Source organism: Opisthocomus hoazin, chromosome 3, assembly GCF_030867145.1.
Source record: "Opisthocomus hoazin isolate bOpiHoa1 chromosome 3, bOpiHoa1.hap1, whole genome shotgun sequence".
Taxonomy (NCBI): Eukaryota; Metazoa; Chordata; class Aves; order Opisthocomiformes; family Opisthocomidae; genus Opisthocomus; species Opisthocomus hoazin.
In genome coordinates this window covers 39,486,501-39,499,344 of record NC_134416.1, presented here as the reverse complement: position 1 = coordinate 39,499,344, position 12,844 = coordinate 39,486,501, and the positions used below count along the sequence as shown (strand labels likewise).

General features: G+C 46.8%; 1 protein-coding gene across 1 annotated transcript in view; it reads right to left on the bottom strand.

The window, feature by feature from the left end:
• Positions 1–12,463, bottom strand: part of SLCO5A1 (solute carrier organic anion transporter family member 5A1) — an 89,464-nt gene extending 77,001 nt beyond the window's left edge. The window contains exon 1 of the mRNA XM_009940532.2: positions 11,581–12,463. Coding sequence (XP_009938834.2) covers positions 11,581–12,463 — 883 coding nt within the window. The remainder of the gene's footprint in view (positions 1–11,580) is intronic.
• Positions 12,464–12,844: the final 381 nt, after the last annotated feature.

Here is a 12,844-nt window from a genome sequence, read left to right as displayed (position 1 = left end):
AATCCAGCACTAGCAGAGTTGCTCAGCCCAGCATCTGTACTTTGGAGAAATCCTAACGCTCAGACCACAAAATAACTGATCTGAGCATCTTACTAAACCAGACAAGGGAAATTCACTGCATTCCTAATACACTGCACCATTTTTTTCCTGTTAGGCACAACTCAAACAAAATGCAGCTAGATCACAGTGTATGATACCTATCTGCTAACATAAACCTCATGGCTACCAAACTATTCTACCATGACCATTCAGCAGCCCTCTCACTGTCTGGACCAGTTATATCTCTTCCTCCTACAGGAAAGTGGTCAACCTTGACCTAACAGTTAGCAAAATATTTCAGTATGCCGACTTGGGCAAACTATGAGATGTCATTTCTCACGCACCCTGAAACTGTGACATATGATAGATCCCTTCTTCAGCCTTTGGAATACTCAAGATGTGCACAAATACGCAGTACAACTCTGAGAATTAAAACATGGGGGTTTCTTGCAAGCATTACACTGCATCAGACCCACAGCAAGCTCTTCTTTTTGTAGGACTTAAATTTGGAGTGTGGAGATGCAGAGGCAGATGAAGAGGGGAATAAAGATGAAGGGAAGTTACTTATAGATCTATCCGATCATAAACAGCCCATTTTTACCTTATTCAAATACTTAAAATATTACTACCTACCGAAAGGAGTAATAGCTGCTCTAATGACTTCAGTGTAGGAACTCTTAAAATCATGTTAGTTTGTACATTCCTCTATTTTTCTCTGGTAAATTAAATCTTGTAACCTTATCATAGGCTGGAAAGGCACGTACGTGCCCAGGGCTTCTGACTCATCAGATTTAAAAGCTCTTTTCAACTCCTTTGGCATTAACTGACCTGGCAAATACTAGTCAAACAGCTTTACCTCCTTTCTTATAGGCAGCTGATCTTCACTTAATTATCACAAATGCTTGGGTGCAGTAGCCTTACCCAGTCTTATTATTTTTCCTTTCAAGGAGAAATGCCTCCCTACTTGCTGTCTTGTCCTACTTGCTTCTGAGTGTCCAAAGATGCAGCTTATTCAGTTCATGGGTTGTAAACATCCAAAACTGGAGCTCCAGCTTTGGACAGTCATAACCCATAAACTCAGTAAGCATAAAAAATGTCCTAATCAAACTAAAAATCAATTGCTAGCAAATATCAAGTAAGGCAAGGAGCAAAAGCTAATGAAGAAAAGTCTTTTTTTATACTTCTGCATAGTCTCAGGAACAGAGGTACTCCTAAATGCAGAGCATACTCTTCAGAAGTGCTCACCTTCCTTCTCCCAGCGCTTTTGGGGAAGCCATGAGAGTAGACATAGGGATATCATTGCTTACTTTGCTTCTGCAGCCAAAGGATTTCACACCAGCCAGCTACATCTTTTCCATTATAATCACTGTCCCGTTAAAATATTCAGTCACTGATGTCAATGAACATACAGAGCTTCCATATATCAGGAGAGTGCAATTGCTACTTGGGAACTATAATTTAGAGTACAGCTCTTCCTTCAAGCATCCATTCAGTCCTGAGCTCTGTCTTTGAAAAATTGTTTATGGTTATGGCATTACATGTCAATGACGCCATGCTGAGTTCAGAGCCTTTTTACTCTCTGTATAGAACAGGACCAATATTCCTCAAGTTACACAATGCAGGTGTGGTAACGAACTAACACCTACTTGTTTCAGACAACCCCAAAATCCCACTTCCTGCCCTCAGTCATGCTATTAGCAGAAGAAATTAATTTTCTGAAATTCCTGGTTTAGGTCAATTATATAACCTACCAGATAAATGCCTGGATTTGTGTGCATCAGGACTACCTATCGCAGACTCAAAAGCTCATATGTTATCCATATTCCCCCATGACTGCAAAATTTCCCTAGGGATCCCCTCACTATTTCTATCACTAGACAGCTGTATTAAATCAACTTGATATAAATTGCCCATCATGTTTACCAAAATCACAGATTCTAATATTATATAGTGGTCTTCTGCAAATTTTTTTACTTTTAGGAGTGGGAGGTTTATTACTGAAGCTACTTGCACTCCAAAAGGTTATACTCTCTATTAAACCTCTTCTTCACTCACTGGGATGAAGTAACAAACGGAAACGTAAATTCAGATTAAAAATCACAAAGGGGCAAGCTATTTTGCTATTATTTTTTAAACTCCAACTACTGAAGTGGCAGGGATTGACGGATGGCATGGAGAGGCATGTCGGGAAAAAGTGGGAAATGCCGGGCTGGAGGGAAGAAAAGTGTGGGCAGAAGCAAAGGTTCCCTGTTGTCTCCATCTCCAAAACTCCCTGGCCTTGCCACGGGCTTTGCTGGACTCCACAGACACTTAGAGCAGCATCTTCACTCCTTCCCATGGGCTCCACCTGGAAGCAGCCCCAGCAGGTGCCCCCAGGCCCAGAGTCGCTTCTTGCTGTGCCCCCCACCACTCTGGACCACACCAGAGAAGAGCACTGCTGGTCCCACACCGCTGGCACCAAACCTACCCTTCTCCTTCACCTTTCCTGGTTTTTCTTCAGCTGAAAAATCCCATCTAGCCAACATCCTCAGGGTATTCTGCTCATGAATTGCACATGGTTTTGACCTCTGAGCCTATGAGCTGATTCCTTTGGGACCTCTGATGGTAGAGGTAGTGTTTTCAGCTGTCTTACACCTAGTAAAATCTGCTCAGTCAACTTTTCAGCTAAATACAGCAATTTCTCTCTAAGTACATGGAAAGCTTAACACACAGCAACATCAGATAATATCTTAGAGCATTTCCTTTAGATATATTTACACACAAATGAGGCTTGCTTAACATGTTCTGTTGGAGTAATTGCAGGTTAGCAGCCACCACAGAGTGCTCACAACTATTTCACTATCTACTTTGGTTTAAAAACGCATTTCTTAAAAGGACTGCTGGGGAGCTCAGGTACTTAGATTTTAATCTAACCAGGGCCTGAAAAACAGCAGTGGGAACCAAGGTGTCGTCCTTGAGGAGCTCACTGGCACCTTTGAGTACCAACATGATACCTGAAGTAAAGCACTGTGAACAAATCTGTGACAAACACTGGGGTAAAGTACAACTTGTGCATGAAACAGCAAATACCATGCTATGGCTAGCAACGCATCTATCAGAAGATACACGCAGCTAATACATGGATTATCTGAGATATTCTGACTCTAGATGATATCTTAATCTAGAAAGGAAAGGATACAACCACAGGAGAATCCATCAAGGATCTACTTTTTATCACTTAGAAGGAGCCATGTGAAACCAGACAGATAAATACGCAAAGTGGTTGCTAATTTACACAAGCTTACTAAATTCAAACAACTGAGGAGATGGTATCTGGTTTCAGGTCAGCACTGGACTTCACGAAAATCAATCCCGAGACACTATGGAGGCTTTCATTGTAATTCTATAAGCACCAAAAATAAAATGTGCAAAGGGTAACAGTCAGATTGAGGTCCTACTGTGCATGGCACAAGGCAAAGAAAGTGTTACTATCCTTATATGCAAGGAAAAAAATGGGAGCAACCAAAAAATATCCCAGCAAGCTAACGAAAAGAAAGCGAGCCTGTATTGAGAATGGAGAAGAGGATGAAAGACAAACAGCACAGGAGCATACAATTAGTGGACATGCAGTACTATTTTGCAAGTACTTCATGTGATACAGTTCATGTTTCTTTTCTTTGATTAATTTTCGTATTTGCTCATTCAAATTACAAGTAAAAATATACATGTTTTTTCCAATTGCATCTCCTCCAAACTCACCATGAGACTAGTTAAAATGTAATTCATACCAGAGTACAATGTTTTCCACCAGTGTAATGTGTCTTTGCCGCCAAGTAAGCTGTTTGCCTACATGAGAATTCGTGCTTTCAGCTTATCAGGTGTAACAGCAGCATAAAATAACACTTGAGTTTCTGTGTTCACACTACCTGATTTCTCAAGGAAGAACAAATTCACTTCGGCAGAAGAGAAGGATGAAGAAAAGGAAAGAGGAAAGACCCGGGTTCGTTAGCTCTCTCACTAATGCCATGCAGCGTGTCTGAATTTCTGGCCATGTGACAGCACAACAGATGCCCAAACTCCCAACTGTTCAGCAGCAAAGCAGGACAGAGCCCATACTTCTCCATGTTGCCGGATGCTGACATTCTTTCCCGACATGGGAAATGTCCTGTTTTTTTCTGGGCACTTGGAAGGAGTTGGGGTATGGATGTGGCTGACTCAAGCAAAACTAGTTTGCATGCAACCAGAGTCATCTGCCGCTGTAGACTTTGCTAGCTCCAGCCCGCATGCCCAAATAGTCCCATTGAGCCGTGCTGCTTGAGTAAAAAGCATGGACACCAGGACTCAGAAGGCCAAGAGAGTCCCTTGCTTCTTGTCCAGAGTCCTCACTTCTAGAAGTCCCCCGGGCAAAACATTTCGACTGTGCCGCTTCAGCGCCTTCAGATTACAGCCCTAACACCTCCCAGCATCCTCCGTAGCTGCTGAGGGGTTTGAACGGGCACCCTTGGGCTTGGAGATGAAATTTTGACAGCTGTGGCAATGATTCACAGGAAGGCAGGCAGTGGGCTTGCCCTGCCTGCAGAGTCCATGTGGCAGCGTCCCACCCATCAGCAGCGCGAGACAGAGCTAACACTTACTTTGACCCCTACAGTCAACACAGGCAACAACTGCCAGAGGGGACCTGCTGAAATATGTGCCATTTTTGCACAGTAACTTCTCGATGATTTTCAAAAGAAGTAAGGAATGCATGTAAAAATGACAAAAAAGGAAAACTGAGTTCATGCTTCCCAAGTAATAAAGGTTTTAAAAGTACTATCAGGATGAAAAAAGACTTAAATTAGGATTAAAAAGAGAGCGTGAGACTAAAGAGTCTAATATGATTGAGTTACTTTTCCGCTCTTTTAAAATCCATGGATGAAATCCATTCACCTACTTCAAAAATCAGAATTTTTAGACGCTGGCCTTCACGGGGAAACGGCAGGTTGAGCCTAGTTTATTTAACCACCCATGTTGCCTGCACAGCCGAGACACAAACCTATGTATCTTTGAATGCTGGTACAGAGAAATCCCATCTCCTCTCTTTTGACCGCATAAGTGCTTTCACAGCAATTAAACCCTCCCAGGTGAGGCCGCCACCGAATGAGACTTAAGGGAAAACGCAAGAAACACAAAGCATCTCTAACCCACTTGCTACCGGAGTAGTTATGGCGACCCTTTACAAAATAGTCAGGGTATCCAGCAGACAGCTACAGTTTCCAGCCCCGAGGTAATCAGACACGAGATCCCAAGCCTTCGGCTCCTGGGAGAGGGACAAACAAGCTGTTACTTAAAGGCCACTTTCACATCTAAGTTTCCAAGCTTCTCCAGGGACTGAGGCAGGTTTAGACACTTGCCAGAGAAGAAAGGAGCTGCTTCCCAAGAAAACACCATTCTCAAGCTCGAGCAGGTGAAAAGGGCACCATCAGTCTCAGAAACAAAATGCTAAGCATTTTGAGAAATGCTAAGCAAGGAAAACAACTGGGCCTGGGACTTCAGTGAGTTTCAGACCCCTGGATGCAACCCAGTTTTTCTCCTTTAATACAAAAGGAAAGAGACATGTGCGTAAGACTCTTCTTGCTCCTCAGACGGGCAAAGCTCATTTTGCCAGTTACTTCAAGTGACGCTTTCTCAATACAGCCGCTTGTGAACTATGCCGTAGCTCACGGCAAGGACACAACAGGAGAGATGCAGAAAGCATCCCCACGGGACACGACACTGGCAGAGCAAGTGAAGGTGTATCACTCAGACATTAAACCCCGCAGGCAGAAAACTTCTGAGGAAAGCCTGCCCCCACCTTTCATGGAACACATCATACGTACACATTGCTTACCCCGACACAGAACCCGCCTTCTCTAAATGCCTAAAAAAAAAACACATCTAGGATTTTACTATGAAAAAAAAAAATATCAGTACACCTATGGAGCAGGAGACTAAAGTGGAGAAGAAAAGTAAAATTTATCTTTTTATCTCCTCAGCTACAGGAAAGGGCAATAAAATTGCATAGTGCTACTTTAAATAATTATTAGGAACCATGCCTGCTGCCTGATCAGCGTTTTAACAAAAAAGATGCCACAGAAATGCCAGAGAAGCACAATACTGAACCCTCTGAGTGCTAACTCAGCTGTGTGGGAAAACAGTACAACCCATGTGCAGAAACAGACCTGCAGTCACTTCACCTGCATCCCAAGCTGCTCCGTACGCCCAGCCGGGAGCACAGTGCACTCAGTCTGCAGCCACCTCTGCCCAGCTCCGTGTGCAAACAAAGCAAGCGTGTATTTGTACAAAAAAGACTGCTGATGGGCCAAGTCCTACTGTTAGCCTATGGATAAACCAAGATGTGGCTTTCAGGCAGATAAACTAAAACCCTCTAATTGAGGAATAAGCTCAGCACACTGCTCTTTTACAAGAGAAATACAGCAAGCTGGCGAACATGCCCTTTTGCTTCAATTTTTTATTCATAAAATCCTGCCTCCTCACAGGCATGCTGTAAAAATAAATGTACTATGTCTGTAGGGTTTACCAACTCTAAGGATCAATGCTGAGAAAACCCTGTAGGAAACCAGCCTTCCAGATATCGGGTAGCAGGAGGCGTATTCAATGTAAACCACAAGTGGTCATACACTGAATGATGACAATAAAATGAAATGCTGGTCAGCCATTTCACTGCTTCCAGATGGTCCCTCCTGTTCAGCTAGAAAGTTGATCCCTCCTTGGAAAACCTCAGTGATCTTGCAGCATCCAAACAGAGGTCCCAAAGCCCTCTGCAGGCTCCAGCTCCTGTCCTCCAGCAGCATCTGTAACCCCAGAAGCGGCCAGACCACAACGAATCAATCAAAGCGGCACAAAAACCCAGTGCTTCCCGTGCCAACACGCAGGCAACACCACGTTATGGAGGCCCAGCTCATTCCACAGCTGGACTCTGCCCTGGGACCCAGAGGGCAGAGGCAGTGGGTTTCTGATGGAGTTCGTGAAGCTACTCCTCCTGCCCCTTCCTTCCAGGTGGGATGTGGATATAGGGGTAGATTTGATTAGAAATACAATAAATACAATCAACATATATACAGGCTTTGGAGAAGTCTGTAAAAGACAAGGGCTACACAAAGCATCCAACTGTAAAACACTGGTAAGCAGGCAATTTCCAAGTAGAATATAGTCACAGATAAATGGTTTACCTAACGCTAGAAACAGCAACCCACACATGATCCTCAGGAAAACAAAGCTAAAGTCCAAGATACTTTTGAAACTAGTCTAAATATTTACCCTTTTTCCAGGTTAGGAAAGGATTTTACTTCCCTGGCTCTCAAGTCATTATCTGCATCAACCCCATTTCCACAGGTTTATCCAATTTTTCAGCTCTTACCACATAAAAGCTTAATCTTTGGATTTTGTAATTCCGGTTTGTTCCCAGAACTATGGAGAGTCTGCATGAAATTAAACTGACTTAGACCCTTTTCTCATAACATACCCTAACCAGCCTATAGCATTCTGGAAACTGAAATAAAATATCCTTAGCCCAATGACTAATTCATCCACTAGTCATTTTTCTGGGGGTACTGGTGAAAGCCATTCCTGAATGCTTAAGTATTTTCATTAATGTAATATTTCTGTAAAACCTTACAGTGACTTTCTATCTGTGAATTTTCAAAATAAATTTTCAAATAAATTATAAGTAATTCAATTCAATTCAAATACTAATAAGTAAATTCCTTTTTTATCACAATATCCACTTGCAAAAGAAGCAAAATATTTAAAAATTATTCAGGCACTGTAATGCCACTAATAAAACTTCCTTTTCCAAGTGCCACAGTTAATTTTAAGGAACTGCTTTTAAAATTCGTGATACAAACACAAGGTAAACTCACATTCAAGACAAACTATTGGATCCCTACAAAAAAACCCACATTGTTTAGAAAAAATACACTGTGTTTAAGTGCTAGAATTTGACAAGTAGCAGAAACACCATCAAGAGTACAAAACAAAGATTCATGAAGTCCAATTTGACTCCAAATTAAATTGCAATTAATTTAATTAATTAATTAATTGAAAGGGGATCCTGTACACATCAGGGAGCTGTCGACAGACATGCTACCGTACAGCCGAGCACCGAAGGGAGAGACTTTAGGAGTGGACAAAGACAACTGAGTGGCCGCCCAGTTTTTACAGAAAGCGTGCAACTTCCATTTTGGATTATCTGTGATTAAGGGAGTCTGTTCTTACATTTCCTAGGCACCTGTTACAATCACAACTTGTTTCCAAGCCTGATGTCATACATTTTCTCAAAGCTAGCATCAGGGCATCAAAGCACCGCTGGGTTTAAGTGGCAGGACGACCCGGAGGTGCCACTGCCTTCGCAAGGAAGAAACATCCCGCTGAAGAGTGAGCTCGCACATTGCTATGCAGGCGGCCCAAACACACATCCTTGCTTGGCACCTTTGTCCGACTAAAAAATGACATACCACCTTGTCAACTGGCGCCGTGCCACCCTGACAGATGGACTTCAGTGTGGGCAGCCAAGAGACTATGTGTAAGCATCAAATATGTTTTTTGAGAGCAGGACTTCCAGCCAGGAATGTTAAAACAGCTGTCCGCGTTGAGCTTGCATGCCTACACTTAAGAGGATATGTCATTGCCACTCGAGCCCAGAGCTGGATTAACTTGGAAAATAAATAAAATAGCTTCCACAGCCACATAAGGTGAGTTTTTGCAGAATCAGGATTAGTGATACTCAGGGGGGCTTTACTGACCTACGATTAGCGGGCACGCTCGCAGGGTAGAAAAGCTCTTCGGTGCTGCAGCTCGGTGGAACTTATACCATGTGCAAGCTCGTCAAGAAATGTTTCTCATCTGAACACGTCTTTATATATGTTACATTTCTTTGGAAAAACAACGTAGAATGTAACACCAGCATGATTACGAATAAACACATTAGTGACCTTCCACTTTATGTTAGAGGATACTTTTTTTAAATTAACTGTCCTCACTCAGACACATAGATCTGTGTGAGTCGGATCTGTTTCACCGGGCTTTCTTCAAAGCTTCTCTACTCCCATGGCTTACTCCAAGACTTTTTGTTAGCTCATACCTACGTGCATACATACATTTATACATTTTTGGACATCACTTGCATACTTTGCCCAAGTAATACAACCACACTGCCTTGAGAAACAGCCACTGCACAACACAAGACGTGCAGCAGCCGGCAGAACCATGCCCTGGCCACCCCTATCCCATCCCCACGCCCGGCTGGGCTGTCCGCCACCCACAAATCCCTCTCCTTGAGGACATGAAACATTCCAAGCCACTGAGAAGCTCAAAAAAAGCATGCTTGCTCACATCAACGTCCCACACAATGCTCTTCCTCTTTTTTTCCATGGAACTCAGACTTCTTCCTGCCCCTCAAAAAGTCATTGGCCTAAGCCTAAAGCAAGGTAAATATTCAAACCTGAACAAGCTAAAAGCTTACTCAGAATTTCACACTATTTAAAAAAGATAATACCAAGCTTTCCAACGGCAAGCAACGCTGCTTCTCACCCCGAGCAGCTTAAAGACTGAAAGGAGGTGATGCTACATTTCACTCGACGTTTAAACACGCTTTGTGTTCATTTTAATTCTTCTCCCCGTGGACACAATCAGATCACAGGCATAAATTTTTCAGGTACAGTGTAGCTGGGTACCTCATCTTTACTCTCCCGAACCACTACATACAAACTCCAGCTCTGCGAGGATATTCCTAGCGTAGATCAAAGCCGCCTTCAGCGCCCGGCTTCAGGGTCACACACAGTCTTCCAACAGCTGCTGGCGTCTTTTACTTTTGTTAACCTTAAGGCTGATCTTTGCCGCAATTAAAAGCTACCTGAGTCACTTGATTACTATTTCCCGTGCTAGAAGCGCTGCAGCGGTGGGCATCGCTCCTCCTGCACAGCGAGGATTTCTGACCGCTGACCTTGCTTCCCCCTTTGGTGAAGACTTCTTCCTCCCCTCACGCTGTTCGTCTCTTCTGCCCTTCACTCCTCACCCACAGCCTTTCCATCTCCTTTTATTCCCACGTTTTTGAGGACTGTCTGAAATCATCTATATGCAAACGTCTCGGACCCCTCTCTGCCACTTCAAACTGTAGTTACTAACCTCAGCAACAAGATGCTTTGCTTTTTCACACTGCCAATAAACTTGATGCCAGGTTAATCTAGATTTCCATACCACTTAACCTTTCTCAGAGGGGAGGGAGAGAGGGAAAACACTTTGTCAAATATTTCATCGGACAGACTAGCCATGCTGTGGAAACAACAGAAAAGACACAGACAATACCTCTCCCTCCTTCCAAACACCAGCAGTGCCTCAGGCTGGCTCAAGACGCTGCACACAGACTGTGCATGGCTTCAAAACGTTTCAGGGAACGGGCGAATTGCTGAGGAACAGGTCAAAACGAATAAAAATACTGATCCAGATCACTACTTTTGCTTAATAAAGTAATTGCACACCTCCCCCACGACTGCATTCCTTTCACGCACGCCTATTTGGCACGGAATTATTATCTCCACGGTTATCGTAAAGCCGAAGTAAATTGAACTGCAAATGGTAGCGCTGAGCATCCCAAGCCCCTTGGCAGCTCTCTCAGCCCCCTGAGTGCCTCTCCTTATTCGAAAGGAATTTGAAGCAGCACGTGAGGTTCATTTCTTACGGAATCACGTCAGATACTAATGCAGATTCAGAGAACAGTCTTCTCACGCATCACACAAACTATCAGAAATGTATGGTGTTTGTTACCGCCTTCAAACTCCGCGCAAGTTCAGTACCCGGTTATCTGAGAAACCCCTCTCCCCCATCCGAAGAACGACCACCAGCAGACCCGTCGGTACCTGCCAAAAGCCAGGTGCCAGATCAGGCTCTCATTTGGCTCCTAAATGAGCAGAGATCCTAAACCTGCAGATTTTGCTTGCTATTTTATCAACTTTTTTTTAACCCACCCAGAGTTGCCAGATGATTCACCGATGCCGGCCAGAATTCATCGCTCGTTAAACGAATGCTGGCAAAGTAAAACGAAGCATGCCACAATCTATCAAAGTGCTCACAAAACACTAAAATCATGGAGACTCCAGGCTAAAGGCATGCTGACCAAAAGTTAGAAATATATGGCTTCGGTATTAGCAAAAAAGGAGCTTGCAGGGGCACAGCAAATGTAGCATTGCTTTCTGAAAAAGTCACCGGCTAACGCCAAGTGCTGAAGAGCGTCAGGGAAGCCGGCCGCCTCTGCTGTCCCGTCCCCATGCGGGAGGGTGTGAGTACAGCCGCTGTTACGCACGCTGCCTTCGCTTCACCTCTCGCCACTGTTCACCACTCCACAAGAATGAGGAAAAAAAGTGTTTTAGAATCGGGAAGCACGGCAATTTTACTTCGGAAGCTCCCTTGAGAAGGAAAGCTTAGCGCAGAGGTTGTTCAGAAGGACCCGGGCAGAGGCAGCTGTAACTGGTCCCTTGGAGGGGGCTGGGGTTCAGCCTCCAAAGCCCCCGCGGTACTCAGATGCCTTACCTAGGTACAGAGACGCGTTCTCCTTCTTGACGTTGTCATCCAAGTAGGTTGGTCCCAAGGTATAGATGGGCGTCGAGCCCATGCCAATGAGGATCTGGGCACAAATGAACAAAGCTACGTAGAGAGAGTGGTCGTTCCCGCCGGAATCCTTGAGGCAGGCCGGCGAGTCCCAACGCTCCCTGGTGGTGCCGTTGCCAGCCACGCACAAGCCCTCGTTGCTGACAGAGGAGTTCAGTTCCTGGATCTGGTACGGCGGGGAGATGAAGTGAGGTAAGGAGAAGAGCGCGGCCCCCAGGGCGATGAAAAAGCCCCCTACGGCCAGCCAGAGAGGCCTCCGCCCGCGCCCCCCGAAGTAGCTGATGAAGACCACCACCACCAGGCTCCCGACGTCGAAGCAGCTGACCAGCAGCCCCGACTCCGAGCTCTTGAGGCTGTATCTCCGCTCAATGGTGGTGATGACGCTGCTCAGGTAGCCGGAGACCATGAGGGACTGGATGAAGGTCAGGAAGCACATGCACACCAAGAAGAACCGCGAGTCCGCCAGCACGGCCCGCAGGCACGCCCTGCCCGGGGGGCCCGCCAGCAGCAGCGCCGGCGGCCGCAGCGCCAGCGGGGGGCCCGGGGACGCCCCTTGGCCGGGCGCCGCCCTCCGGGGGAAGCTCCCGCTGCCGGCGGCGGGGGGCCCGGCGGCCCCGGCCCGCCCGTCCTCGGGAGCGGGGCTCGGCGGGGAGCCGCCGCCGCCGCCCCCCCCGGCCGCCAGGGGGGAGCCGAGCGCGGGCAGGCTGCGGCAGCGCGGCGCCTCCGCCCGGCCCCCCCCCACCGCCGCCTCCGGCCGCTCCTCCGCCCCGGGGCGCCGCTGCGCCGGGATCCCCGACGAGGCCATGCCGGGTCCGGCCGCGGCCTCAGAGGAGCCCGGCCGGCTCCATCGCCGCCGTGCGTCGAGCGCGCTGAGGGGCCCGGCGGGAGCGCAGCATAGCGGGGAGGGGAGGAGGGAGGGGAGGGGGTGGCCCTAGCCGCGGCCGCCGGCCGCCCCGCCGCACGTGTCAGCCCAAGTCCTTTGTGGCTCCATTCCTCCCTCAGCCGCCCGCCGGGGCCCCGCGGCCAGCCCGCCCGCCGCCGGGGAGCGCCGCTGCTGCCGCCGCTCCGCCGCCCGCATCCTCCTCAGTCCGCGCCGCCGGTGACAGGAGCTCCGGGGCGGTCGCTGCCGATCTGCGGGGCGGAGAGCAAGCGCGGGGGGTCAGAGCCGCCGGCCCCGGCGCAGCCC